The 26,587-nt window shown below is 35.4% G+C and overlaps 2 protein-coding genes across 3 annotated transcripts in view; one reads left to right on the top strand and one right to left on the bottom strand.

Annotated features, from left to right (window-relative positions):
* c10h14orf180 (chromosome 10 C14orf180 homolog) overlaps positions 1–20,807 on the top strand; it is a 29,809-nt gene extending 9,002 nt beyond the window's left edge. Inside the window, exons 3-9 of one of the 2 annotated variants that reach the window (XM_088648547.1) lie at positions 2,037–2,123; positions 4,295–4,415; positions 8,817–8,847; positions 9,155–9,263; positions 11,358–11,524; positions 11,729–11,870; positions 16,683–20,807. In XM_088648547.1, coding sequence (XP_088504673.1) covers positions 2,037–2,123; positions 4,295–4,415; positions 8,817–8,847; positions 9,155–9,263; positions 11,358–11,524; positions 11,729–11,870; positions 16,683–16,888 — 863 coding nt within the window. In that variant the 3' untranslated portion in view covers positions 16,889–20,807. The remainder of the gene's footprint in view (positions 1–2,036; positions 2,124–4,294; positions 4,416–8,816; positions 8,848–9,154; positions 9,264–11,357; positions 11,525–11,728; positions 11,871–16,682) is intronic. The other variant, XM_088648545.1, reaches the window with a different exon arrangement.
* On the bottom strand, positions 20,391–26,307 carry LOC148653488 (transmembrane protein 179-like). The gene is made up of 4 exons (XM_088648548.1): positions 25,876–26,307; positions 24,463–24,600; positions 23,368–23,446; positions 20,391–23,096 (listed from the first exon to the last, which is right to left on the bottom strand). The coding sequence occupies exons 1-4, from the start codon at positions 26,259–26,261 to the stop codon at positions 22,917–22,919; spliced, it is 783 nt and encodes a 260-aa protein (XP_088504674.1). The 5' UTR covers positions 26,262–26,307; the 3' UTR covers positions 20,391–22,916.
* Positions 26,308–26,587: the final 280 nt, after the last annotated feature.

Here is a 26,587-nt window from a genome sequence, read left to right on the forward strand (position 1 = left end):
GTTTTTCAGAAAGACTTCTTACAAATCCCAGAGTGGTTAATCTATAGAGCCATTCTAATACTTCTAATACTGCCCCTTTTTCCTACATTTATTATTAGCAAACCTAAAGGGACTTCTACTTTTTATTCAATACCTGAGGTTGGATTTAAATCGAATTCTGTCTGGGTGCCATAGTTTGTAAGTAGATCTACTTTTGTAATGTCTTTAGAATTATACAGAGGCTTTAAGATGTTTGGTGTTCGTTATCATTGTCCAAGGGAATGTGCCTCTTATTGTCCCATTTGTATATTTCTGTCATTTTTTTGTTCCTCAATGCAAGTGTTCACAACACAGCTGGTTGAATAAGCTGACTTCATAGCCACTCTGAGAAAAAAATATTTCATCTCAACAATACCTTCCTGCTGCTTTTGCTATTTTGACTTTTAGATATTTCAGTCCTTTGAACCTCACAGAAACCTCACAGGAGTTTTAGCAAAAGGATAGACTAGTAATGTAAAATAGTATGTATATTTTAATTTCTAATCAGAATCTATGGATGCCAAAAATAGTGTCTGTGATCTTGGCATTAAGTCACCTTGCAGTGACATATCCCAGTAAGCTCAAAGTGCAAAGCTCCAATGTTTCTAGTTTTGCCAGCTCTCAGACCACATGAACATGAAAGCAAATGGCTCTGTGGGTGTTTGCCTCTCAGAACATTTTCTTGTTTTCCAAAGGTTAAAAGGATTAATTGGCACTGCTTTATGTCTAGGGTCCTTAGCCATGTCTATAGTTGGCATATGATGTGTTTTTTCTATGGATGGAATTTAATAACATTTAAATTGATAGAACACATGTACAGTAAGAATTACAAAATTCAAACATCGAACGATGTTGTTCTTCAGTTCAGCTTTGGTAAGTGTATAAATCTACCACACTGTATATGTAGTACATTGAGGTGCAGTGTGGGATGTTTTATGTAAAATAAATTTGAAAAGCTTAAAAAACCATAAACTGTAATTTACTTTATGTTGATATAGACAAAGACAAATAAAAGAGACAGGGAGATTCATCAATTGTGAACTCTTTTTATGTTATGTTTTTGATTATATTATATTGTTATGACATACATTGTAGCCTGTTGATAGGTTTGAAAACACCACATACAGTACGAAGAAGCCGAGGAGTGGGCAAAAGTTTTTATCCTTCTTCGGTCTTCTTCCTAATGTCTGAACAGCAGTATCTCTTTTTATTATTGACAGAATGACACATTTGTAAGCCACAAATATTTAAAATATTTGCAGTAAACGGTACTGTATCATCCTACAGCCATACACAGCAATGGCCCCTGTTATGTGTTCAGCTTTATTATTGTCTCTTTGTTGAGCTCATTGTGCACGTGTCACTTTTTTTTCTCTTGACAATACAAGTATGAACGTTAACTTCCAATGACTATAGGTTGTAATCATCAATGTTTTTTATAGAAAACAGTTCTTAATTTGTAGTAGTAAGCTCTTTCTAAAGTGATGAAACCAAGGAACTGCTTTATGATGAAATCAGTCATTAATTTGAGTCATTAGTCAGCATGTACATATTAACATTTACTCTATTTTAAACACATTTCTCCATCTAAGTGTATCTGGAGCTCATCATGCTCAAGCAGGTTGCTCTGTTGGATGTCTATGACACATTCTCTTCTATTTGTAGTACATGAATAGGTTGTGGAGATCTCCAGCTATTAGGATATTTTAAGGGGCAGCACGTGTACAAAGGCTTTCCAGCATGAAGGAATAAACTGACCTGGAAATAATGTGCGTGTCTATCAAATTATACAGAATCTAAAAATGAACTATGCTACATATCTCTCATAGTGAGCAGCTACTGTTACACTATGATTATGTTCAGCCATAGCTGTATAGTAGGTATATTTCTGACTGCAGGTTCAAGAAGGAGGCTGTAAACAGAGTTGTTGACCTGCTGGGCCCTCTCTGGCCATTGTTCTTTTCCATTCAGTTAAGTGACAACTGACACCCCAGTTAATCCTTAACCAATATAAACAGATGCAAAAGCCCTTCAGTTCATTCAAGCAGAGAAGATGTTCTATGAAGTGGCTCTGATAGACCTCACTGCTCATCAGGGGACCTCAGGCGAGTTTCTGTCTTATTGTATTTTCTGAATATTGCACAGATAATGTGTATTTAATTTGGAAACCTTAGATTCTTCTAATTCTAATCAGAAAAGCTATCTTCCTCAGCGTGCTTCTGCTTAACTAATTGCTACTGGAGTGTATTTCCTATGAGATTTGTTCTGCTTTTAAACTTGGCACACATCATGAGATGCCTCAACATGAAGAGACCCACAGTATGTAAAATCAAAATCAGGGGATATTAGGTTTAACAATGTATACATTTCACCAGATTCATTTATGTATAATTTATGGTTTGTTGTTATGAGAGGCACAATTAAGTTGTCCAGTGTTTGTCTAAGTAAATAACCTGTAAAGCTTATTCTTTTATAAATGGACAGTATTGTATCGTACAACAAAGTAAGTTGATTGTTACATTTAGTTGAATGTTACTTGGCTTTTATACAATTGCTTTTGCCACTCTATTGTATAAGTTGTAGGGTCTCATTACTCAATTGCTTTGTATCATTAGAGAACAATCTTCCCCTCTTTGCTATCTTTTGAAGTTACATTTTTTCCATAGACGTTGTTTTCCATGTTGCAAATTCTAGTCTTGCCCCTAATGTTTAATTATAATGGCTGAGAATTTTATAATTACTTTATTTTTATTGGCTCAGGAATCCTTATGTGATATAACAAAAAGAAAGTAGAGGAACTATGGAACAATAATAATGTCGTAATGATTTTTAGCATAACAAGACTAAGTATATTATCTCTCTTCTGAACTGTTTGATAAGCTGTATACTGTTAAAATTATAATTTTAGAGATAAAGTTGAATTTTGATGGAAGCTGTGCTAAGCTGATCGTTCTCAGCGTCTCTAAAAAAGTGGTAAAACCTTCAGTTGTCTTGAAGTGTGCAATACTGTACTATACTGTATGTCTTCACATTCTATACATACTGTAAATTCTTCTGCATAATGATTCTGAGAGGATTATGTGTGTCTGAATCATACTTCTTGGTTTAGAGATTGGGAGAAGGACACAACAAGAACCCCAAGGCGCATCAGTTACCTAATGTCAGTAGAGGTATTTGCGATAGTTCTGGGATGAAATTAAGACAGATTGTTTTTTAAATCAGCTATATCGCAATTCTTAACACAGGTTTCTCTGTCGTTTATATTGAAGTGGAACATATAAAAGTCACTTCTATAGGCAAATGTTTTTTACTTTGATTTTTAACCAAAGAAATGTTGGCAATAAAATGTCATTTAATCAGAAGTCCAATATTTTTAAATACAACTGTAACGTTTTTTCCTCCCAACCTACGGACAATGTTTCATATTTCACTGGTCACAACTTTCAACTGGTTCCTAACTTTAGTGTATGAGCCTGTCATTTCTTGCCTGTGTACAATTAGCGGATGGAAAGATTCAAAGCATGTAATTTTAAGTTAGGGGAAAAATACTCTTGTCACTTTCTGATGACTTGTCATTTATTTCGTTTTTAATTTTAAGTCACTTGAAGAAGGCTCCACAGCTGAGATGTGAGATAACGGCTGAGATTTACCTGTTCCATTGTGGTTTACACATGCTGATGCAGCTCCCTCCTCCTTATTTATCTCAGCAAATAATTTATATCAAGAATATCTCCAGATTTAAATTTTGCTGTGTTTTGGGGCAAGTCTCAGATGCAAATGCAATAGATCGGCTGCTACAGCCTTAGCTACATTTCTTTTGCAAATTCTGCTGATGTAGTAAGCTCACATCTGCACTGAACAAGCAGCCCAGGCCATTTGGTGCAAAAACACTCCTTGCTTGCGTTATCTGATTAAGAGATGCAAAGCACCATGGAAACACAGAGGCCTCTGAATCAGCACTTCTGCACCCGAGCAGCACCAGCAGTTTTTGTCTCATTCTCCCCCACTCTCTCCCAAGGTTATGACTCATAGATGGTTAGGTGTGCTATGAAAGGGCTACGGCACCATACAGGATGGCTTCATAGAACTGTACATAACAAAAAAAAGTCTCCTATTTTAGTGGGGAACTGAGTATTTCTTTCTTTGTATTTTTTTTCTGTTCCTACGCACTAGGTTTACTTGGAGGTGGCCAGATGCCCATGTTTGGGATCTAGTTTCCTTGCCTTCTGAAGGACTGCTGGTTGCTGACTGATTCTGATTACACTATCCCTGACAGGTCTTTCTGAAGTATCGCAGCAGGGAGCAGAAGGATGGGACTTTGTAGACGATCTTTCAGAACAGGCCTCTCAAGCCAGGGACTATGAAAAACTTGCCCAGCTTTGCATCATGAGTAAAAGGTAGGCCTTCGATCTGGAGACCGAATGACTGAAAGAGCTCCTGCTTTTGTACAGCATGTCTTGTTGTCATTTCAATTCTTTTCTTCCAGGAGTTTCTTATAAGACTGTCTTTAGATTACACTTTAGCTTTCTGAGATAGGATACCAAGCTAGTGGGTTATGTTCTATTGTTTTAAGCTCAAACTTCTATCAATATGAAGTGATTTAAGATGAGCTCAATAATTAATTCAGGATTCTAAACTATATGGTACTGTGTATAATTATTATTTCTAAGCTTGTGTATGAGCTAAACCCAACATGTTATATCTTTGCAATACTCAGGAATTGTGTTTGTTACTTGTGTTTTTGAATTCACCATAGAGATGTAGTAAACTAAAGCAATCTTTCTTCTGTATGATTTGTGTAACACCACTGTGACATTATATTTTCCTGTCATGAAGGGCATTTGATTTACATGTGCTCCTGTTGTTTTACAGAAAGTGATATGTGGATGTTGGGCTTTCCTTTGTTTGCTTGCTACCTGGATACTGACTGCTTCTTAAAAGTAATGAAATGTGGTCTGCTGGTTTATGACTTGTTTAATTGATTTCAGTGTGCAGTACGGATTTATTTACATCTGCAAGATCTTTGTGGACAGTATTAGTTTTCCTTGTCTTATGTTTTCTAATTTAAACAATTTGCTTCTTTAACTGGCCAATCATTAACTAGTCCTACTAAGATTAAATGTTTAATGAAAAAGTATTCAATAACCACATGGCATACAGTACAAAGGTAAAACAAATACAGTATGCATTTGCTTGATTACTGTATGTTTGAAACTGAACCATATTGTAGTAGAAGAACGTGATGCAATCACTAAATCTTTCGCATAAAACCAAAAAGAAATTTTCCTAGTAAACGTATCAAGATCTGACATCATTGTACCTTTGGCTTTATGCAAAAGAAGAACTTTAATTTAATCTAGATCCTGCACAGAAGGAAAACAAACACCACATTTGCAATAAGTTTCAGGTGTTACCAGAACACCTAAATCTGGTGTCCATTTTCTTTAGGCTGCGCCTGATGCAGGAACAGCTCATTAAGCAAAAACAGTAAACATAAAACATTTAGGAAAAGGTAAAGGTTTATTCCATGCTGAAAGAAAAAGGGACACCTGAAGAAGGCTCCAATGCTGAAAACATTGTGTCTCTTTTCCCTTCTGCGTAGAATAAACCCGTTCCTTTGCAGCCTACATATACTGGCACAGCTACTTACTAGACCTTCATAAAACATTAATATAAAAGCTGCCTTGCTGTAACTATTTAATTTGATTGCTAAGGATAGAGGAATTTTCACATTAAAAATATTTTATTTATTATCACTGAATGGTTAAGCTTTATTTGTTCCTACAGGTACATGTCAGCAAAAAGCCTTGGATTTAGCCTAGCACAGTTTTCTAATGATGGTTCCTAACTCTGGACTGTGCCAAAATCAGGCTTTTCCCATGTGAATTACATAAATTAAAGCAGTAGTTACACAATTTGTCCCAAGTAGATATTCCACCTGGAGCTTTAAAGTATCCATAAATGTACTTGTTAAGTTCTTCAAAATCTAAAAAAAAGGCTGAGGTTATGGGTACAATATATCATTTTTTATTGGCCAGTTTCTTTAGAAAATGCTGACAGTTCTGCATGCACATGCAAAGTGGCATTTACACCGAAGGCATTTTAATTTTGCAAAAACTCTCTTGTGATTTGTTATTGTTTATTACATTATTAAAATAATAAAGCAAAGCAGTCCTCTACTGTAGATGACACCTTTCCAACAAGAAGTGTAAATCATTCATTGATGCTTGAAGAAGGCCTAGAGCTGGGATTTTAAAGGGAGTATCAAATAGCTGCACACTTTAAACAGGACATCTGACTCCATTCCATTACTTATTTAAGATGATATGGTTTGGAACAGTAACAGTGACATCTGTAGTACTAAATACAGCTTGCTCTACAATTTGAAGTACACATGGAGGTGATGGATGACCTTGCAGTAAAGCACTATGAGCATTCTATGACTCTGCTTTAGAGAACTGCAGCAGAGGCCCCTCAGTGCTATCTGACTACACAACTCAGCCTATTCAAAACTGCACCCCGCCCTCCTCCTCTCCTGACTGCCAGGTCACATCACCACAACTTGGCACCAACCTGATATTTCCACTGACTTCATCTCATCTCTGGATACCTCTCTCTCTTCACCTGGTCTAGAGCATCAGTGCTTATCTGGGTTAGATTTATTACACTCTTAACAGCAAAACAAGTCCTTAAAATGTAGGTCACCCACTTAGCCTTAGGCTTCTCTAATGTTATCATGGGAAGTGCAGTGTCATGGAGGTTAGTGCTAAACCCTTACAGCTCTTGGGTCCTGGGTTTGATTCTGGACTTGGGTGCTTTCTGTGTGTAGTTTGCATGTTCTCCCTATATCCCTGTGTTTTTTTTCTGGGTGTATCATCTTCACCAATCTTTCAAGACATGCTAGCCTAATTGGAATATTTCTAAATTGTCTCCATGTTTGTGTGTGCTCTGTGATAGACTGGCATCCTGTGCAGGTTATAGTTCTGCTTCATACCCTACTGTTCTGAAACAGGACTTGAGTTGCTGTGAATCTTTCCAGGAATAAGCAGCCTTCTAATAATGGGTGGTGTTGTCCTACTAGTCATTCTAAGTAGGAGTTAATTATTTATTTCAATTGATGCACAGCATTTGAAAAACGGTCATTGCTAGATTTAGGTTTTAACTATTATCTCCTATTATTAACACTTTGGTGTGAAGTTGCATAAGAGTAATGACATTTTTCAGTGAATAACAATGATTTAAAGAAAAGTTTTATAATTGCTTTAAAAAATTCAATTCTCTTTCATTTATAGCACATACTGTATTATTTATCATTTTTCCTGCCACAAATACACACTTATGACAATTCAGAATCAGTTTGGTTCCATCATACAGCCATCATACAGGAACAGAGGAAGTGGGTATCACACATGCAGTTTCTTCTGAAATACTGTATACAGTATATTATCAGGCCATCTACTTCTTTAAAAGACTGACACACTGGGAACTGCCAACATTAGAGATAAAATAGTGGACTGATGCTAATATCACCAATAACATTGCAATGTCTCTGGTGCCCAGAAAGCAATGAGAGGAAGTGTTGTGAGACAAGCCAAGATACCGTAATTCCGAGTAACTCTATATCCCACCAAACCAATCTAAAAGTCATTTTGTTTTGCACCATGATTTTGGGGATTCCAGGTGGTTAATAGTATAATCCAGACCTGAACAAGCAATCTCTGGTCTCTAATACCCAATGTTCAGTACACCCCTACCAGAACTCACACTACTAGAACCATGCAGGAAGCCTTATTTAGTCTCTTTAAAAATGCAAACAGGAAAGACGTTCCTGAGCAAATATTTCTGTTGTTTGCTCCGACAAGATTAGGACCCAATTTACAGATAAAGGAAGATAGGTAAACAAACAACAAATTTCTAGCTGTAATTGGAAGGTTATTTTTGACCTGTGGGTTGGGTTATTAATCTTTGTATTAGGAATTGCAATCTATCTTTGCGCTACCTGCATAAACCTGCACAGCACACATTCCAAGTGTGTTATTAATATCAATATGCCAATAGCTTCAAAACTGTTTGTTTTTGTTGTGAATCCAGATTAACAGTAAAAATATGTATGTTTATGTAAAGATTAAACCATAACACCTAGGGTTTTCAGGACTGGACATAAGGATTGGGCAATAACCAGTTCTACACATTATGAAATAACAGCTAAATCTCAGTGCTGTCATTTTCTTAAACTGTGTTATTTCTAATCACCTTCAGGAAGGAACCCAGTTTCAACGGAAGTTAAATGTTTATTAGTCCTTAGTTGTTCTTGGCAGATGTAAAAGACAGATACTGCCCCATGTGTCTCTTTTGCCTAGAGGAAGGTACAGTAAAGGTCCAGCAGCTACTGTCCATATGTTAGCTGCACCACACCATGTGTGTTTATAGTATTGACTTTGTGCAAGAGCCTCCCATATAACAAACAGAAACCAAAAATTCTATCTACAGTATGTGCATAGTTTGGGCTCAGGAGGACAGCTCAGGTGACATGCAACAATAGCAACTGAAGCAAAGTACACCCAGCAAATATTAGTACTGGAGAAATCAATGAGCTTCATAAATAAACAAAATGATACTGCCTCATATTAACCTGGTGGGTTCTGCATATTGTCATTCTGTCATAATTTGGGATCCAGAAAACTAATAACCACTATTGAAATTAAAAAAATAATTATTTTTTTATTAGTACTAGTAGCATCACTATTATCATCACACAAGAAAAACCATTCTCATTTTGTGTTTTCCCTTGTTTCTAGGCCTCATCTGGCTTTAGAGTACAGTGGAAAGGTATGTATCATTTGCTTTTAAACTTAACATGTACAACGTACAGTTTTATATTTTAAATGAAACTATCTCTGTCTATACATGTGTTTTTTTTTTATCAGGAGGTTTGGAACTTTCCATAAGGTGACCACTCCTTATGCACACAACTAGTGCATGTCATACTGTTTTCTCTATATGCTGAATGATACATAAGCCAAAGTCTCTGACGTTTGCTATGTACAGCAAGTTATACTTAAATCCTTTAACTTAGGTGATTGAACACTATTACTCTGTGCAGTGTTCTGATCTTTTTTCTCCTTTCCTGGTTCAGGCAACTAAAATTAGACAGAAGACATTTGGCAATGACCACCCGATTACTGCAAAGAGCCTGGAGCTGCTGGCTTCTGTCTATGCAGAAATAGGAAAGAAGGAGTATTCAGGTAAAATATTTTTTTAATGGAGGTTTAATGTACAGCTTAAAGGTCAGCTGGAAATGACAGTCATCAATGTATGTACAGTAGAGTTAGGGGTGTAACATAGCCCTGTTTTAGGTATTTATGGACTGTTCTAGCAGCCTATCGAAGCAAAGTTTCATAGGCTGCTTAGTTATGCAAAGCTATGTCTTCAAAGGGAAATTATGTGCCTGTGAAAGTACATAGTGTATAACAATACTGTAAGTACAAGACTTATACTGAAGGGGCCTGTTACAAAAGTGAACTTTTAACTTATAAACTGCTAGGGGACAGAGAGTCAAGCAGGTTTTCAAAATGTAATGTAATCTGTATCTTTAATACAATCATTGTTAAAGAACTTATGCAAAAAAATTGTTTCATTCAGAATCTGGAAACACAGATGAGATGAAAAACAGAAACCACCAAGAAAACATTCACAACACTCAGTTATACTGATATTGACTAACTCAAGGCTTCAAGATTTATTTCAGCAACTGGTTATAAATCTTCCAGTCTTCACCAATTGGAGGAAAACTATAAAAACAAAATATTTAAAATAACTTTTATGCTAAATATTCTTCACAATATAAACATTTTGTCAAATTATCAAATGAACAAAAAAATATAAAATACAGGTAATGTAGTGCATTTTATCAAAGTAATCAATTATACTGTAATCTCAAATATATTTATATATTAACAACATTAAAATTATTATGCTCCATTTGGCAGTGAAAATCTTCTGTTTCAATTTTTTTTTATCCCATTCATCTGAAGCCTTGGTGATAGTCCTTCATAGTATATTACAGTGATATGGAGTGCCAACTGTTTCTCATAGCTGGAACATACATCATGAAATAGAGTATGGACAATAGAGTATTTAATAGTTTTCTATATGGTGTTCTCACATTGAGCTATATTTGCGATATTGTATTAGATTGTTAGCAGATAGTAGGGCTTGGTTTTGGTTTGTTTCATCATAATTCAAATGTCTTTGACAAGGACAGATAAATATTTTTAGTCTTTATAGTGGGACAATAATTTTAAATTAAGTTACAATGACTCATGTTGTCCCAATGAAAACATCAACAGAGCACCCTAGAACATATCCAACTTCAATGTTATTCCTCTGTTGGCCATATTATCCATTTAATCTATTGAGTCCATAAAGATCCCAAGACCAGAGGACATTCATCCAGTACATTGAAAATAGCTATATTACTTATGACTTGGTAGTTACTGTACAGACCAATATGTGGTCTGTTGATATTTTGAGACTGTTCCAGTGCTTTTCTTGAATTTGTATTTTTCACTGCTTAAGTTTTTCAAACCTGCTTTTATTCACCTAGTTTTAATTCTTAACACATAAGAAAGGCAGGTTTTTCCACTAAGTTTTTGATGTTGCTTTAGAGGTATATCCCTTTAATACAAAAATAAAATACTCTGGAATCAGATCCTAGATGTAAACTAAGGCAGGAAATTATGTATGAAACTGAAGTCAATCCTGGATTCATTATCCCTTCTGTGATATCTTCTGTTCCCCGTGGCAGCCTTGTTTTGTATGCAAAATGCACTGTCTTTCCTACAACAGTTCAATCAAGTTTTGCTTCTTAAATAACTCTGATATTTGAGCTCCTGTAATAACACAAGTTATGGTTGAATACTGATTTACCTCTTAAAGCAAAGGTCCCTAATCCTGTTACTGTATGATCAGCATATCTACGGTCTTTTCAAATCTCTTTAATGCAATAGCATCAGCTGACTTACACTGAATGAAAGCCTGCAAACACACCAAGCCTCTAGAACCAGGATCAGAGAACTCTGCATTAAGATGATTACATTTGACTGAACAAAGCTTACTTTACATTTTACTCAATAAAGTATTATTTCAGCTGGTGGAAAATACATTTAAATGGCAAAGGAATAAAATTAAGAAGATTATAATTTTTTAGATGAGTCTTGTGCCTATACATATTCAAATGTTTTGGAAAGGAACATGACACACAGGAGCTTGGTAGATTGGTGAACACTGAGAGAATACAGGTTTCCTGCTTAGGCCCATGATATGCTTTGCCTCCACAGATACATTAGGACAGTATATGTCAGCACTTTCCAAGACTTTCTCCACCACTGACTCATTCAGCGATGCTCTTAATGGTGTTCCCCCAGCAAAGACAGAGGAACGCTCAGACGTGAGACTTCATCACAAAAAGGATGTCCCTTCTCCTCCAGATGTCAGAAAGCAGAAGGTATTTTATCTTTTAACATTTAACTGAGGTACAAATCAATCCATTTGTCATAATGGATTTTTTAATGAAATGTACTCATTAGAATTCCAGAGTTTTGAGCAAAAGCTTTTATATATGCATATTGAATTCTCTCAAAAGTATTGATGTCCTGTATAATCAACCTAATTCTTGAGTAAGCTCAGAGCCTTTCCTTTGTTCTGACAGAATGGCATTCCTACAACATGTACATTTCCCACTTCCATACTGAGGAAGAAGTCAAACTTCAGCAATGACGACAAAGAGCTAGCACACAGAAAAAAATCGGACCGCAGGGTTCATTTCAGAGAGCCTGAGATCACTGTACATGGTAAGAACTGAAAAGGATTGAACATAGTGCAGCATCTGGACACCTTTAGAAAGAAGGGAAACTTTGTATGATGTGAATCCCTTTCAGGTTTGGAAAACTTAACCGTTTCATAAAATCTTTTTCTTAAACTGAACAAATCAAGATTAAGAAACTATTTTAGTATATACTGTATGTCTAACAATATCTTAGCTATCAAAGCAAAACTCCAAAGTAGGTAATGAGGCATATCACTAACAAATCATTTTTTCTATCAAACCAATGCCATAACCAAGTGCTAATAAGAGACTGGCTGAATTTTTAAACTTCAGTCCTAAATGCATAACTAAATCTAAATGCGTAACTCAACAAGTAATAAACAAGAAGGTTTAAAAATATATTTATAAATCTCATTAGTAAAAAAATAGTTTTCAACAATAAAGTCAATTGCTATTATAAACATGCAGAAAACCGCAAAACACACCTTTTACTGTAATATTTGCACACATTTCCTTAGGCTCAAACTCTATACAGAAGAAGTCCTTTGTAAAACATCCACTCAGATAATCTTAAATGTTGTTGTATTTAATGTTGTTGAACTCATTACTTCTAAATAATAATCTGCAGTTGATATTTTTAAGATAATAAAATCAGAAACACTTCCTCAGGATTTAGCTGAAGACGAACATTAATTTATAAACCAGAGTGAATCAAATGTATTTATTTTCTATTCAGCTGTTTAGGGGTATGTTGTATTTATTTACTGATTAATTTATTCACTCTGGTTTTCCCTTGAACATTTCTAAATTAGGGGTGTCAAATAATGTTTCTTGTTTTAAAATTAGTATCTTAAATTCGTTTTTCTTCCATGTTTTATTTGTTCTGTACCTTTTAAAATTTAAAAGTGAAAGAAAATAGACACCTATTTTTGTGCAGAACACCCTGCAGCTCTGTACGAAAAATGGATACCTCTGTTATAAACCAATAAACATTTGTTGAAGTACTATATCTTGACATAGCAGAAAGATTAAATATGCACGAAAATAATTAGTTCAATTAAGAAACACTGAGTGAACAAAAACTAGAATCCCCCTAAGAAATATAGTTTGAGATTTAAAGCAACCATTTCAGAGGAAATTAAATACATATAAAATGTGTTTGTGCAATTACAAATGCAAATACTCTGCAGAATATGAGATGCTCTTTTTATTACAACAATAATCTGTCTCTGCATCTTTCTGTACACACTATTTTAAAGAGACAATTCTATTGTTTGATGTTGTTGGAGTCCTAGAACATGCAACTCAGCCATGCTGTTTAAGATGATACTGTACTCTGGCTTTGTTTAAGAACTGGGTGTGTGAAATGCAAACCTCATTTAACCACTACAACCACTACAACCTAAACGTGCTAGATGAACCAGACAGTTCCCTCTCTTTTGTAAAGATTTAAGCTTTAAAATTAAAACAATTGACATGCCTTCAATTTCATGTTATGGGGTCTTGCAAACATTAAAGTGACTTTCATCTTATTTTCAGACATTCCTTACTATGATTGTTTACTAGGTAAGTGAAATTAGAAGCTGAAAACATCCTTTGTAGACAGCATGCAGTCAGCTGTGTGTCACTCATCTTCATCAATAACAGCTGTCAAAGATACATGTAATTGACATTGTTCTATACTTTTAAATGAAAAGGGCTCAAATTTACTAAAATTTGTAAGATTTTGAAAAAACAATCTGTTTTTCTTTTTCAATGAGAAACCTGATTTTATCAGCATTGATTATGGCATGTATTAGTGTTTTTGTACTTCTTATCATTGTATTGGAAATTGATACATAGTGCACCAAGAACATATGAAGCACATCTCTCAAGATTCTAACTGTTTTTTAAAAGCTTTCTTTTTTACTCAAATTTACAGCACATACTTTTATTTTTATTAAAACACTTTTAAATATGGAGAAATTGCTTTTTTGCATGTTTAAATTATTATTATATTAACACAAAATAATATACACACACCTTGCTTATTTGTATCTAAATGCATTTTTTAAATTGAGCAATTTTATCTGTGCTTAATTATTACAGACCAAATGATATACAAAAATGACAAAAAATAATAGGTAACGTTTTTTTTACAGTCCAGTGCCAGTGGTAATATCAAACTAATATGCGTCTACAGCCCTCTAAAATACACAAAAATTCTACTTTAAAGATCATTATTTATCAACTTGATGAGCTCATTATAAAAACACTAAAATAAAAACAAATGTTGAATTGATAACTGTAATACCTGCCTCTAAAGCCTAATAAAACCAGGATAAGATATGATAAGCCCCCTAGAAATAAAGTCAGCAAATGTGTTTCTAATAAAATGACCACATATTGTACTGGAATATTGTAATTTAATTCCAGCACTCCCATTTCAACCATTGAAATGTGTGGGTTTTCATTTGTTGCTCATTCTCATGGGAAACATTCATCTTCTGTTTTCTGTGGATCTCTTGGTGTTTGCATATGGGCCCCACTTTAACGGCATGCTATTTTTATTCCATAACAAATGACAGCTTTTTATGTTAATCCTTCCCACAGCTCCCCTACGCACATATCCATCCCCCGCCTACCTGGAAAAGTGTAATGGGTCTCTTGCACTTTCATGTTACTTACATTGCATTACTGTTAATCATCCCATGTACATGCCCACTCTGAAAATACATGGCAAGTTGTCTTGCTACATGAAAATTATTTTCTGTGGTGTTTTTTGTCAGTATATCAGTGTACTGTCAATATAACAATACAAGAATGAAGTTCTTTAAAAAGACCATTAAATCAAACTTCTAGAAGTCCATGACATGCAAATTACGATCAAACATTCAAATGTTGCCTGCAAATATTGGCACAGTGAACAATTAGAACATAATGTACAGTGCCTTGTTGAAGTATTTAGACCCTTTCTATGGTGTCCCATTTTGTGAAATTACAAAATTATGCATACACATTTTTTATTTTATTTTTTTCTCAAAAACTGCATGGTTAGACTGAATACTTCTAAGGGTAAGATACAGTAAATGTCAATAAAAAACTAACGAGAAAAAAAATATGTTGATTGCAAAGGTATTCAGACCCATATTTGGTGGGAGCACCTTTAACAGCAATTGCAATTTGCTGTTCTTATTGGGTAGGTGTCTACCAACTTTAAACACTGGCTTGGTGCAATCTTTGTCCATTCTTCTTGGCAGATTTGCTCATGCTCTCTCACGCTGCTTATGGGCAGCACAAGTCCTTTCACAAATTCGCAAAAGGATTCAAGTTAGGTCTTTGATTGCCCTTTCAAGGACATTTACTTTCTCAGTCTGAAGCCACTCTAGTGCAGCTCTGGTCTTGTGATTTGGGTCATTGATGTCATTGTCTTGATGAAATGTGAAGTTTTGTCCTAGTTTTAGGTCTGGAGCCTGTTTTCAGGTATTTTGCATCATCTCATCTTCCAATCAGTCTTTTCAAGCTTCACTGTCCTGTATGATATACTATAGGACATATAAGACAGGTCTTATATACTAATATACTGTAACATTCCACAACCATATTTTCTTATCAGCAGAGGTACTGTTAACGGACTGATGTAAAACATGGTGTTATGAAACACAAGTTTGGTAGGAGGCCAAACTGCATATTGTACTTCTGCTCTCCTATATAAATACTTACTGTCTGTCCACAAATTTGTGTGTATCTTTTCTAGCACTGTGCAATCAGTCTCTTCAGAGACAGACATCTCTCACACCCAGATCTGCAAAGAACTTACCTTTGTTGTATTCTTCTCCTCCAAGCCAAGATGGACATTGCTTTCTCATCTTTTCTCAAACCAGCAGCTCTTCAACCTCAAATTTTACCCAGAAAACAAATAGCTCCCAGAACCTGCCATCATCTGCTGATTTCTGTTAGATATCCTGGTGTCATTAACCTTCAGTGGAACTCCTGAAGAACAGCCACAACCACTTTCCACCTCTCTCTACTGCTTTCCCCACTCACTCCACCCTCTCTTCCAATGCTCCTTTTCTCTATTCCCAAAGGAGACCAAGTGTGCAAGTGCATGGAGTCTGTCTGCATTGGGCCAGGGCTCCTGGCCCTGGCCTCGCTGTCCCTGGTGCCTTTGCCCTGATTGCAGCCCAGGCTGCTGCAGCAACAAGCTTCCCATAGCCGCCCACCCTTCTGCTGCCATCCACATGGTGTGGTGTTCGCCTACAACTCTTTGCTTTATCCAAGCTTCCACCAGCAGAAGTAGCTTATATTTCTTCTTCGCTTGGAGATTCCATGTGGTGTCCTTCTTCATACAGTACATTCACTTTTAGAAAACTTCAGCAACTGCTAACTCACAACTGCTCCTGTACTTCTCTCATCTCAGTACAGTTCAACTCGACTACTCTTCCTGAATTACCAGAGTGTCTTCTGCTGCCCAGCCCAGAGCAAGCAAGTTTGGTGGCTTTACAGCCATCTATTTTCTGGCTTTGGATCAGAGGGTCAAGGGTGTGAATACTTTTTTGAGGCACTGTATTAGACTGTGTTGATCATAGCAGCAGACAGAACTGAGCATGCTGGAGAGAAACTACATAAATCTCTGAGTGGACCAATCTGGACAATGAATTTGAATCATCTGTCATTGATCAAGGGATTTCTGATTTTACCACATTAAATTTAAATCAAACAAAAATAGTGATGCATGACAATAATAGTGTCAATCAATAGTGATAGATCATCTACAGTTCATAAAAAAACGTAAAGGTTCTAATACACAGTTAAATGGGACATGGTATATTCTCAAAATTACTATTTTGTATTTCAGTGTATAACAACTCTACAAACAGACCTCATTATGCCCTGCTGACCTGTCTGTTTATTTTGCTGTCCATCCTTGGAGCTGTTATGTACTGCACTGACAAAAGGAGGCACCTCAAAGTGTGTGAAGAACTGGAATCTATGTTAAGTGTTTGCTTCGTTCAGATGAAGCAGGTGTTGTGGAGCTGTTGGATCTGGCTGACAATGCAATGACCGAGAAAAATATTTAAACAAAAGGGAGGTCTTCCGTGTCCTTTATCCAGCACTTCAGTGAAAGGATGTCTTCAGCAAGTGACGTGGCTGAAAGTCACTTAATTTATACTGCAAGTCTGCAGTTTGGATCGTTTTTATACCACCTTATAAGGTGGACATTATTTGAGTACCTTGTAAAAGTGTATAGTCCCAACCTTAAATAGTTACTTTGGTAGAAATGCAAATATTTTGTAGCTACCAGTTTGATGTTAGCTATTGTAGGTTTACAATATGTCAACAGGGTTGACAATATAGAGTAAGGTGATGTTGAAAAAAATCCTCATGATTTAAAGAGTACATTTAAGTTTCACTTTATGGAGTATAAAAAGGCAAGTTCAGGAGAAGGACATACTGTACACTATCTTCGTCCTCTTTGCTCTTGCAGCTCCTTGGCTCATTCCTCATTAAAAGGGGGTGGGGTTCTGACAAACCTGTCCTCGCTGATACTGTAGTTACCATTCTCCTCAGCCGGACAAATAACACCAATAAAAGCTCACTAAATTACATCATGCCTTATTTTCATCTTAATTAATGTTTTTCAGAAGAGTATCATTAAAGAGTGAATATATGCCCAGATTCCGTTATGTTCATTTTCGTGATATTTTATGTTGCAGTATATATACATACTGTACTGTATATTAGTTATCCGTGTCCTGCTGATGAGCCCCATATACTCTAGGGTAATAGCAGCTGTCTTTGGCAGCTACACAGTATGCAAATAATAATTCAAAGCCTATTTAGATGATTCTGTTTTTGAGCTTTGTGAAACTGGGGCAGCTAATTCACATTTCATTCTATAATACATGGATACATACATTTAATATCTACTTCTACAAGGTTTATACAGAGGTCTTTCACATTATTCAGGATTTGGGGTGTGTATAGACATGAACATAAACAGGAATATCTCTGAATGAAGAGGCTTGTGATCAGATTTAGTAAATAAATGTTATGATTAGAAGTAATTATAGAGTAATATGAATATGCTTAGTCCTTGTAAAAGAAAATAGAAATACCAAGGTAAACATTAACAAATCACCTTTTTCTTTATGGTTGGTTATCATCAATTATTTTATTATATATTTATATATAGCTGCTTAGTTTAGAACTTCTAGTTCATTTAAGACTTGACATTCTGATAAATTCTGTATTGCTTGTTGAACTTGAGGATCCTATAAACAGACTCCTGTGACACACCTGTCAGAGCAATTCACCTGTTATTACACTTCACTGTGCCTTACTGGATAGTTAGGACTCATGGGAGGAGAAGCACATCTCACTCTGACTGCAAGCTTGCAGGAGCCCAGCAGGTCACAAGGGCTGTTGTTTTGCTGGTGGTGCACCTGGCCTCTTGGAGAATCCTGCTCACTGTCAGCTGGTGACATGTCTGAGACATGCACAAGCAATGATTTGGGCAAAAGACTCGACCTTTTCTCTGAGCAAGCAGTTGGATGAGTGACTTGGGACACATTTCAAAGTTTTCAGCATATGAAAACTAGCAACATAGTTTAAGCATATGCAGACACCTGATAATTGTGTCCTTGGCAATCTATCAAATCTGGTAACCATCAATTCATCTATCCTTCCATTTTCAAAAATAACTTTTATTTAAAAAAAAATAAAAAATTTGATTGAGGGGAGTTTGAACTTTAGTTTGGTAGACAATGAACGAAAGGCATGCTACACCCTGGGCAGGATACAAATCACAGGGCTCACAGACACATTTACTACACACTCAGACAGGGGATAATTTAGATATACTTAATAATTTAGGAGTGTGGTAGAAAATGTAGGAAGACTTTGAATGGGGAGAGCAAATTCCACATAGAAGGAATTTCAGACAAGAAATTGTTAAATTCATTATCTTTTTATTTTAATATATTATGAGATGTTTTTCCAAAACTACCACGGCCTCACATCACTGAATTTACCATCAAAATGGGTAGGTTTTTGGATACATTCCACGGTCTTGATTATTAATTATTAATAATTGAACTCTCTGTTTGCAGGAGTCTTAATTTAAGATGATGTTGCTATTAACCTTCACCAAATGGAAAATTCTAAACAGAGATATGTCAAGCAGTTGTTTATTCAAAAACGTTTAAGAAATACAGTTAAGAATGAAAGCCTGCTGTTTTATTAAAGCTAAACCCAATCATTTAGACTTTAAATAGCAAGTTACATCATGTGTAAAATATTTCAATCATGGTATATTAATTACAAAACAGTGACAAGCACAAATGTGAAATGTTTTTGGGAAAGCTGAATGTTGATCCACACTGAGTAATTTTACATTGTATCATCTATTCAATTTGAAGGTTTCAGACAAGAAAATACTGCCTTCTTGGACCAAATCAGCCTTCATTTTCATAACCAAAGACATTCTTAAAGCTGTATCAAGCACAAAGCTCCAGCATAAGGTAGAATTTAGCGAATGTCAAAAATGGACCAATTTTATCAATTTACATAGTACCATAGTTACTCTAATTTGAATTTGAATCTCAAGGTAAAATTTCATCTTTTGACCAGGCTTCATAACATTCTTTGGACTATTTTCTTAAAAGCAGACATGGTTGTGGGTAATAGCTTTAGCTCACGTTATTTTTAAATATCAGTTTCCCTCAAAGGAGGTACTGTACTGTATGTTACAAGAGAATTTTATTAAGAACATTTTTGGTGACTCCCAAAACCTCTTATACAGTACATGAGTAGCCAAAATGGTACTTTTCAGAAACGTTAGCTGAACCTTTTCAGTTTTAAGTTTTTCAGACATAGTTTTCTTCATTATCTGCTTAGACCAGATGGTTCCTTTTCATACTACTTTGAAAGGTTGCACTGATGTTGTCTGAAGAAAAAACATTGGTCTAGTTTCCATTAGAGGTCTTGAATCTCAGTGCTAGCCAGGCCAAGTTTTGCTTACCTTCTGAGCTGCTGAGATTTGGCTGGTAAAGTTGGTAAAGCTGCAGTCAAAAGTGAATAGCTTTTCCAAAAACAAAGATGCTACAATTCTATTAATGCTGTAATATAAGCATAACATACTTTTACAGTTTGTTGAAGTTTCTGTTAAGTTTTCTCATTTTTAAATTATTCTTTTGTACTCTGGTTTGAACATTATTATTTGTAAGCAATATAAACTTCATTCTTGAATAAAATCTTGCACTTTAGAAATATATGTGATATGTGATTTAAAACACATATTAGACTACAGACTTTTCTTAAAAGTAGATGTTTAAGTGAGAGTAAAAGACACAATAAGTATTGATGTAATGAAACAGTTTTCCAACTTTATCTTCATGTGAGCTGTGGGTCCCTTTTGTATTTATACCCTCTATATATTTACAGATCATTTGTTATTCATTAACTTTCATGTAAAACATTTAATAATGGTTTTCTAATGTGCAAAATCTTTGTTTTTAAAGCCTACTAATAAAAGACAACAAAACAGCTACAAAAAGACATAAAATTTTAAATTTGTCAATGCTTTTATTTTGAGAACAATAAGAAGACAAAACAATTTCTAATAATTTTTCTTTCCATACCACGTTTTAGGTAAAACTTTATACACTGTATATATGTAAGGATAGTTTATTTGGAAGCCTTACACTTAAGAATTTGAAGCAATACAATGCAATAGCTGTCCATTAGAATACATTGCTTATTGACATTGATAATGAATATTTCAGAGCTAAAACTTGAGCTGAACAGTTAGGATTTTCTAGCAACAAAAATATCTTTACCAAGTTCACATACCTGTCCTTTAAATTGTATACCTTTTGTATTTTACTGACATTGTATTCTGTACTTAGCCACTTTTAAAAGAAGTGTCTTTATATTGTTTCTTTGTCCTTTTTTGTTTTCAAATAAAAAAGTTAGAAACACATTGAGGAAATGTCTCTTGTATATCTCACTTCAAAACTTGGTCAACACAGTGGGAGAAAAGGATAATTGTGATTGAAGTTTGGTGCCTGAGGAATGTCCCATTGGATGATACAAGAAAAGCCAAGAAAAAATGCAGGCACTGTGTATTTTCTGTAAATTGCATTCTAAGGTGCTGTACCGGAAATTAATGGAAAGTTTTAGCACTGGATGGATACGAATGAGGTCAAGCTAACCCAAGGAAGTTGAACAGTAGGTAAAAGTTAATTACAAGATCAGGTGCATCTCAGTGCATTGACCTGGACTCAAGATGAACCAAAAAATCACAAAAAGGAGGAAAAAAAGTATACTGTAGCTGACACTGTCAGGAGCACTTCCCTAGAATATTATTAAATATTTGAGTATCATTCATGAGCATGTATTTAAATTATGCTTGTGCCACAAAATAAATTGCATAATAATTCTTGTAATATAAATCGAGATCATTACTGTAGAATCCTTTGAGAAATCAGAAATGGCAAGATTTATGCAAAATATATTGTACAGAAGCCCCCGTTTTGTTATGGGATAATCAAAATATAAGAAACTTCTTAGAAACATAACCGATACAAATAATAAACAAGAAATGTTTGTTTGGCCCATCTTGCTTGCTGGGCTTCGACGTGGTAAAGTTTTAAAGATTCTTTATCCATGTCATGGTAAGTTAGAACTTTTAAGCACAATGCCCTCTGCTGAAATTCTTGGGTACATGTACAGTACACTGTATTTCATAAGCTATCGACATATGGTTACTGAAAAGATGAGCAAGTGCTTAAAGGTCTTAAACGTTTTCTGTCCAAAGCCAAAAGGCTACAAATACACTAATTTAAGTGTTGTTAATTGGACATTCCAGGGAAGTACCTGCATATCTATAGTACTGTATATATTTAAATCAAAAAAATAATCTATACTTAGTAAGCCAAGGCTAAACCTACAATAAATTATCTCAGCGTATTTCAAACCTTCTTAAGAAAGAGCCAAATTGCATTCCACACATTTAGCAACAGGTTTCCTGGACAGGCTGAAAAGCATCACCAAGTGACTTATCCATTGAAACCATTGAATACACGTTACTGATGAGTGCTACAGAAATCGCCACCATGCTGAGAGACAAGGGTTCAAAGCGAAAACAATGCAGTCACAACCAAATGGGATTGTGCTGACAGAGCAGCGTTAGGAAAAAATGCTATTTAGTCATGCTACTTTCTAGGATATGAGCCTTAAAACATTAAGAAACTTTTGATAATACTCAAAACTAAAGAATGCTAGAGATGCAAGGAGATCATTCAAAATATTTTCATACAATTTCTATCACATCCTTAACAAAGTTCTCAACACAAATGTTTTATCATACAAGTGACACTGCCAAAGCACACACCACATCTTACTGCAGCATGCAAAATACTTGGCTCCCTTAATATAGAGAGTGGGGTATATTGCTCTTAAGGCTTAACCAACCATGAAAGTGTTTTAAGGAGTTTTGTGGATTACAAACTTTCACTACCACAGCGCTTGCAGGAAAGAGGTGGACTTATTTGTAAAATACCTGTTTACAACGTAATTTAGAAATCTGGTTAATTTGCCTAATGTGGAAGCAACTATAGTATTACATACTGTACAATGACTCAATGATTTTATAGTTTTCTTTAAATATGGTGTTCAAAAAATAATGGGAAAATTGTGTTTTCCCTAAATTATCCAATACAAAATTATATAATTTGCCCCATTAATGTGAATTTTGCTCTTAGTGATCCATGTGAGCCATTTGTTCCATATTTTAAAATTGCTCCATCTTTTTAAAAAATAATTCAATTCATGCTGTAGGAAACAATAACATGTTTTCACTTAAATCTCGTAACCATCTGTATAGGCTTAGCAATGTTACACAAGGTCCTTGGATGATTTATTAACTACAGCTGGTTAAGAAGAACTAGGAAATAAAGAATCTTAAAGTACTCCCGCTTGCGGATAAGAGACTAAATCATCAAGATGGTTTCAGCTAGATGTCAACCACCCGCCCATACAGTGATAGGAAGTTTATAAGTAACTCAATCTCCAGGAGGGTATGGGGGGATTAGATCATCCCGCTTTTCTCATCTCCATCCGAGCCCCGTCGGGATGATCTCCCCAGCAGCAACTCCTTCTCATGAATCAGGCTGTCCAGCAAGTCCTCCTGCCGGTAGTTGTGGTAGACTTTGAGGAATGCCAAGACTGTAATTCCCAGCCACGTCAGCCAGGCAGCCCATAGCCCAAACTGTAAGAACAATCAAGGGATTGTTGTAAAACCTCTTCGCCTTCAAGTGCAAGGACTGAGTTATTTTCTCCTGAGAGATTTCTTTCACAGTATATGTGAAAGCTTAAAGGGTGATTTTCAAGCAGCTTAGAACTTGATTTTATTTAGTGGTAGTACCCACCTAAGCTTGGCAGCAATGAATGTCTGATCAAGATGTTAAACCAAAGCAAAATGTCCACAAAAAAACAACTGAAACTACATCATCCTGCCAGGCTCCTCCTTGTTCTCTTACCTGTGCAATAGCAAATTGGTCATAAAAAGAGGAGTTGTCAAGACCAAATTCCAGGTCAGTATCCTGCAGATCTTCACAGCTGTGAAAAAATGATGGCGAAGAGAAAGGTGTATACATTAACAATTATGCTGAACACATCTGAAGACACACTTAAGTACAGAGGGGTACCTTTTTAAATTAATCTGTTTTACACAAAGCACAAAACTATACCTTATGAAGTAAATATATGACAAAAGTATTTTTGAACAACATTGCACATTAAAGTTATAATTATTAACAAAGAAGGATTTTACAGTAGATTAAAGATGTTAATGGAGAAGGTTCCTGAGCTTTTTTACTAAAAATGTAATTATTTCAGAATCCTGATGTTTATTGTTACGAGAAACCAACAGTAACAACAAGGGTTACTCTGAGCTAATGCTTTCTTCAAAAACCCTGGAGCACCTATTTTGCAATGGAAAGGCAGCCCAAAACAACCTACCAGATACTGTACTTTTTCACTCTATGTACTTTTTATAAGCACCGATGGTCACAACCATAGAGTCTCCGCTAATCTCACTGTAAAGATGCAATTACTGATGCAATTATTGCATCTTTGACTCAAATATGAATTTAAAAATGACTACTCAGATGACTCAGTAATCTTCTCAAAAAGGACAACTATGAAGATCTTTCTGAGAAGAATATCTCCGCATTCATCCTTTTTACTTGAAAGCTAGAGTGCACAGGGCTCATGGGCATGTGAGTGACAATGGGAGAATCAATTAATCACTTATAGAGATACAGAAAATGACTAGAGAGATAATCTGCCCAGAGGTGTTTGCAAACAATATACTACATACAGTATACAGCCACCCCATGTATTCAATTCAAGCCACAGTTTCAGCCAGTTCAAAACTATAGTAAAAGGTGTTGCATAACAATCACCCGATGTTTGCATGTCAGAAATAAAGACAAAAAAATCTGTTTTCAAAATCTTGTGTTATGGCAGAATCAACCCATCCAGCTGTGTTTACCATGTAACTGTGGTCAAAAGTGTTCAACAGTTTCACAACAAGAGTTTTTGAAAGTGAAAGTCAACGATGGACTACATACCTGCTTGGCATACTTCCATTTTCTGTGATGGCATCACACCACATATTAAATCCCACGCTGACTATTGTACTAGCAACGAAGATTACAAAAACCACAAAGGAGCTTACCAGAAGATTTATGAAGGCATAAAAGAAGGAGCTGTAATTACAGAGAAAGTCAAGGTTATATGACACGCATAAAAATATGCACAACATCAGCAATCTCTCTAATTGTCATTCTCTGGGCAAATGTTACATGGCAAGGAAGATGAAGGTACTGGCATAATTAGTTAAAACATCAAACATCTTTTAAAGAGAAGAAATTGATGGTATGTAAATCACTAGAAAAACAGAGCTTCTATGGCCTTTGAGAAAAGGAGGCTTGAAATCTTTTGATTTTTTTTCTTGATCTGGATTGTGTAGGAGGAATATTGCTTTCCATTACATAAGACTCACTTCATGAATCTGGATTTCAGGACTATTATAATTCTCTTAGATTTTCAGTTGATCGATTTACCTGAAAGATAAGCTATGCCATCTTGAATTCAAAACAGAAAAAAAATATTGTTTTCTTTACACGATATTATATGGGAATGTTTTGTTCTTTTATCAGTTGAACTAAAAAGAAATAATAACAACAGCTATTACCCCTGTGTATGCATTATTGTCTATATATATACTGTATATAAAATCCTCTAAGCAACTCATGTGGTTGTGAAAAAAGTATCCTTGGTGTTTTCCATGTACATGCGTGTGTTTTAGATATAGATTTACATATTTTGTATATTTAGAAATAAAGTAATTAAAGATTTAGCATTTTTAATACAAAAGTTTTTCTTCCCACTTTTAGAATATCAGTAATCATTTGAGATGAAAGGCCTCTACTGCATGTTTTCTGTGCTGTTTGATGCAATACAGCAGGGGGGGGGGACTAATCTATGCAAAACTGGTCATTATGAGAGAGAACTCTCTAACTGCCTCTTTCATCACCTTCTTGCATAATTAATTCAGTATTTTTTCTTTCTACCTATAATTTTTTTAACACAAATTGCTGCTACAATATTAATATTTAATGTAATCCCAGAATGCTAAATCTGGGTGGGGTAGGGTTTTTACATCCTTAGGATAATACGAGAGGTAGGATGCCAACATTTTATTTATTTAGTGATCAAACATATTCCAAAAAAGTTCACCTCAATCGTCTAATGAGGTTTTGTGACCATACAAGAGGAAAAATTAGACGTTCTATTCCAGGGACACCATTCATAGGCTTCTGGCGGATCGGATGTGTTTTAGTACACCATAAAACTGGGATTAGAACAATATGCCTGAAAAATTACATTTTTAGTTTAAAAAGTGTATCTCACGAATGTAATAAATACTAACGCGCACATAAAGCACAGATTAATTCCTAAGATTGTTTTAAAAAACTCACTCATCATGACCCTTGCAGAGGTAGAAGAGTATTCTGCAAGCCTGCACTGCGGATAAAATGAGAGATACTATCCCAACGAAAGTGCTGAAACGGCAAGACGACTCGGGTCCCCATTCCTCCACAATAAACCTTTGCTTTTCCACGGTGATGTTCTCGTTCTGCCACATCCCTCGTGTAAACAGAAGGCATTTCCCCTGGAAATCATCGCCGTTTTCAGATAATGGCACCACAGCGATGAAGCCAAAGAGAAAAGCCAGAAAATATAAGATGCACTGGGCAAAAAGGAAATTATCGAGAGCCATTTTTTCTCTTCTTTTGGCATTCACTTTCAGTGCCCAGTGAAGCCGCGACTGCGCAGTCAAACACTGACGCGTAAGGCAGAGCATCTCTTCTGCTTGTACAACTATTGGGCTCTGGTAGCTACAAAGCAAGAGAAAAATGTACTTAGTACATGCTATTTTATTTTGAACTGCTGCATGGGTTTTCCCAATGCTTTATAATAGGCGTTCTTTTCATGTCTGTTATTTACTTCGACCAATAAAAAGTTATACAATTTAAAGAGGTAACGTAGAAAAACAATTGTTCATTATTATAGAATGCGTGCTATACTGCTGGTGTAAGTTTTTTTAGGAATACCTACAGTAAGCAAAACGTTCAGACTCATGGATCAAATAACATGAACATTAAAATGAAACAGAAAAAATGAAGTAGT

Source organism: Lepisosteus platostomus, chromosome 10, assembly GCF_059453375.1.
Source record: "Lepisosteus platostomus isolate fLepPlt1 chromosome 10, fLepPlt1.hap1, whole genome shotgun sequence".
NCBI classification, from domain to species: Eukaryota; Metazoa; Chordata; class Actinopteri; order Semionotiformes; family Lepisosteidae; genus Lepisosteus; species Lepisosteus platostomus.

Excerpts from the sequence above, each read along its gene's own strand:
- LOC148653488 (XM_088648548.1), bottom strand. The coding sequence starts at position 26,261 with ATGCTCTGCCTTACGCGTCAGTGTTTGACTGCGCAGTCGCGGCTTCAC. Across the intron at positions 24,601-25,875 it reads CTCTGCAAGGGTCATGATGA|CTCCTTCTTTTATGCCTTCA; the intron begins GTGAGTTTTTTA and ends CTGTAATTACAG. Across the intron at positions 23,097-23,367 it reads ACCAATTTGCTATTGCACAG|TTTGGGCTATGGGCTGCCTG; the intron begins GTAAGAGAACAA and ends TTGTTCTTACAG.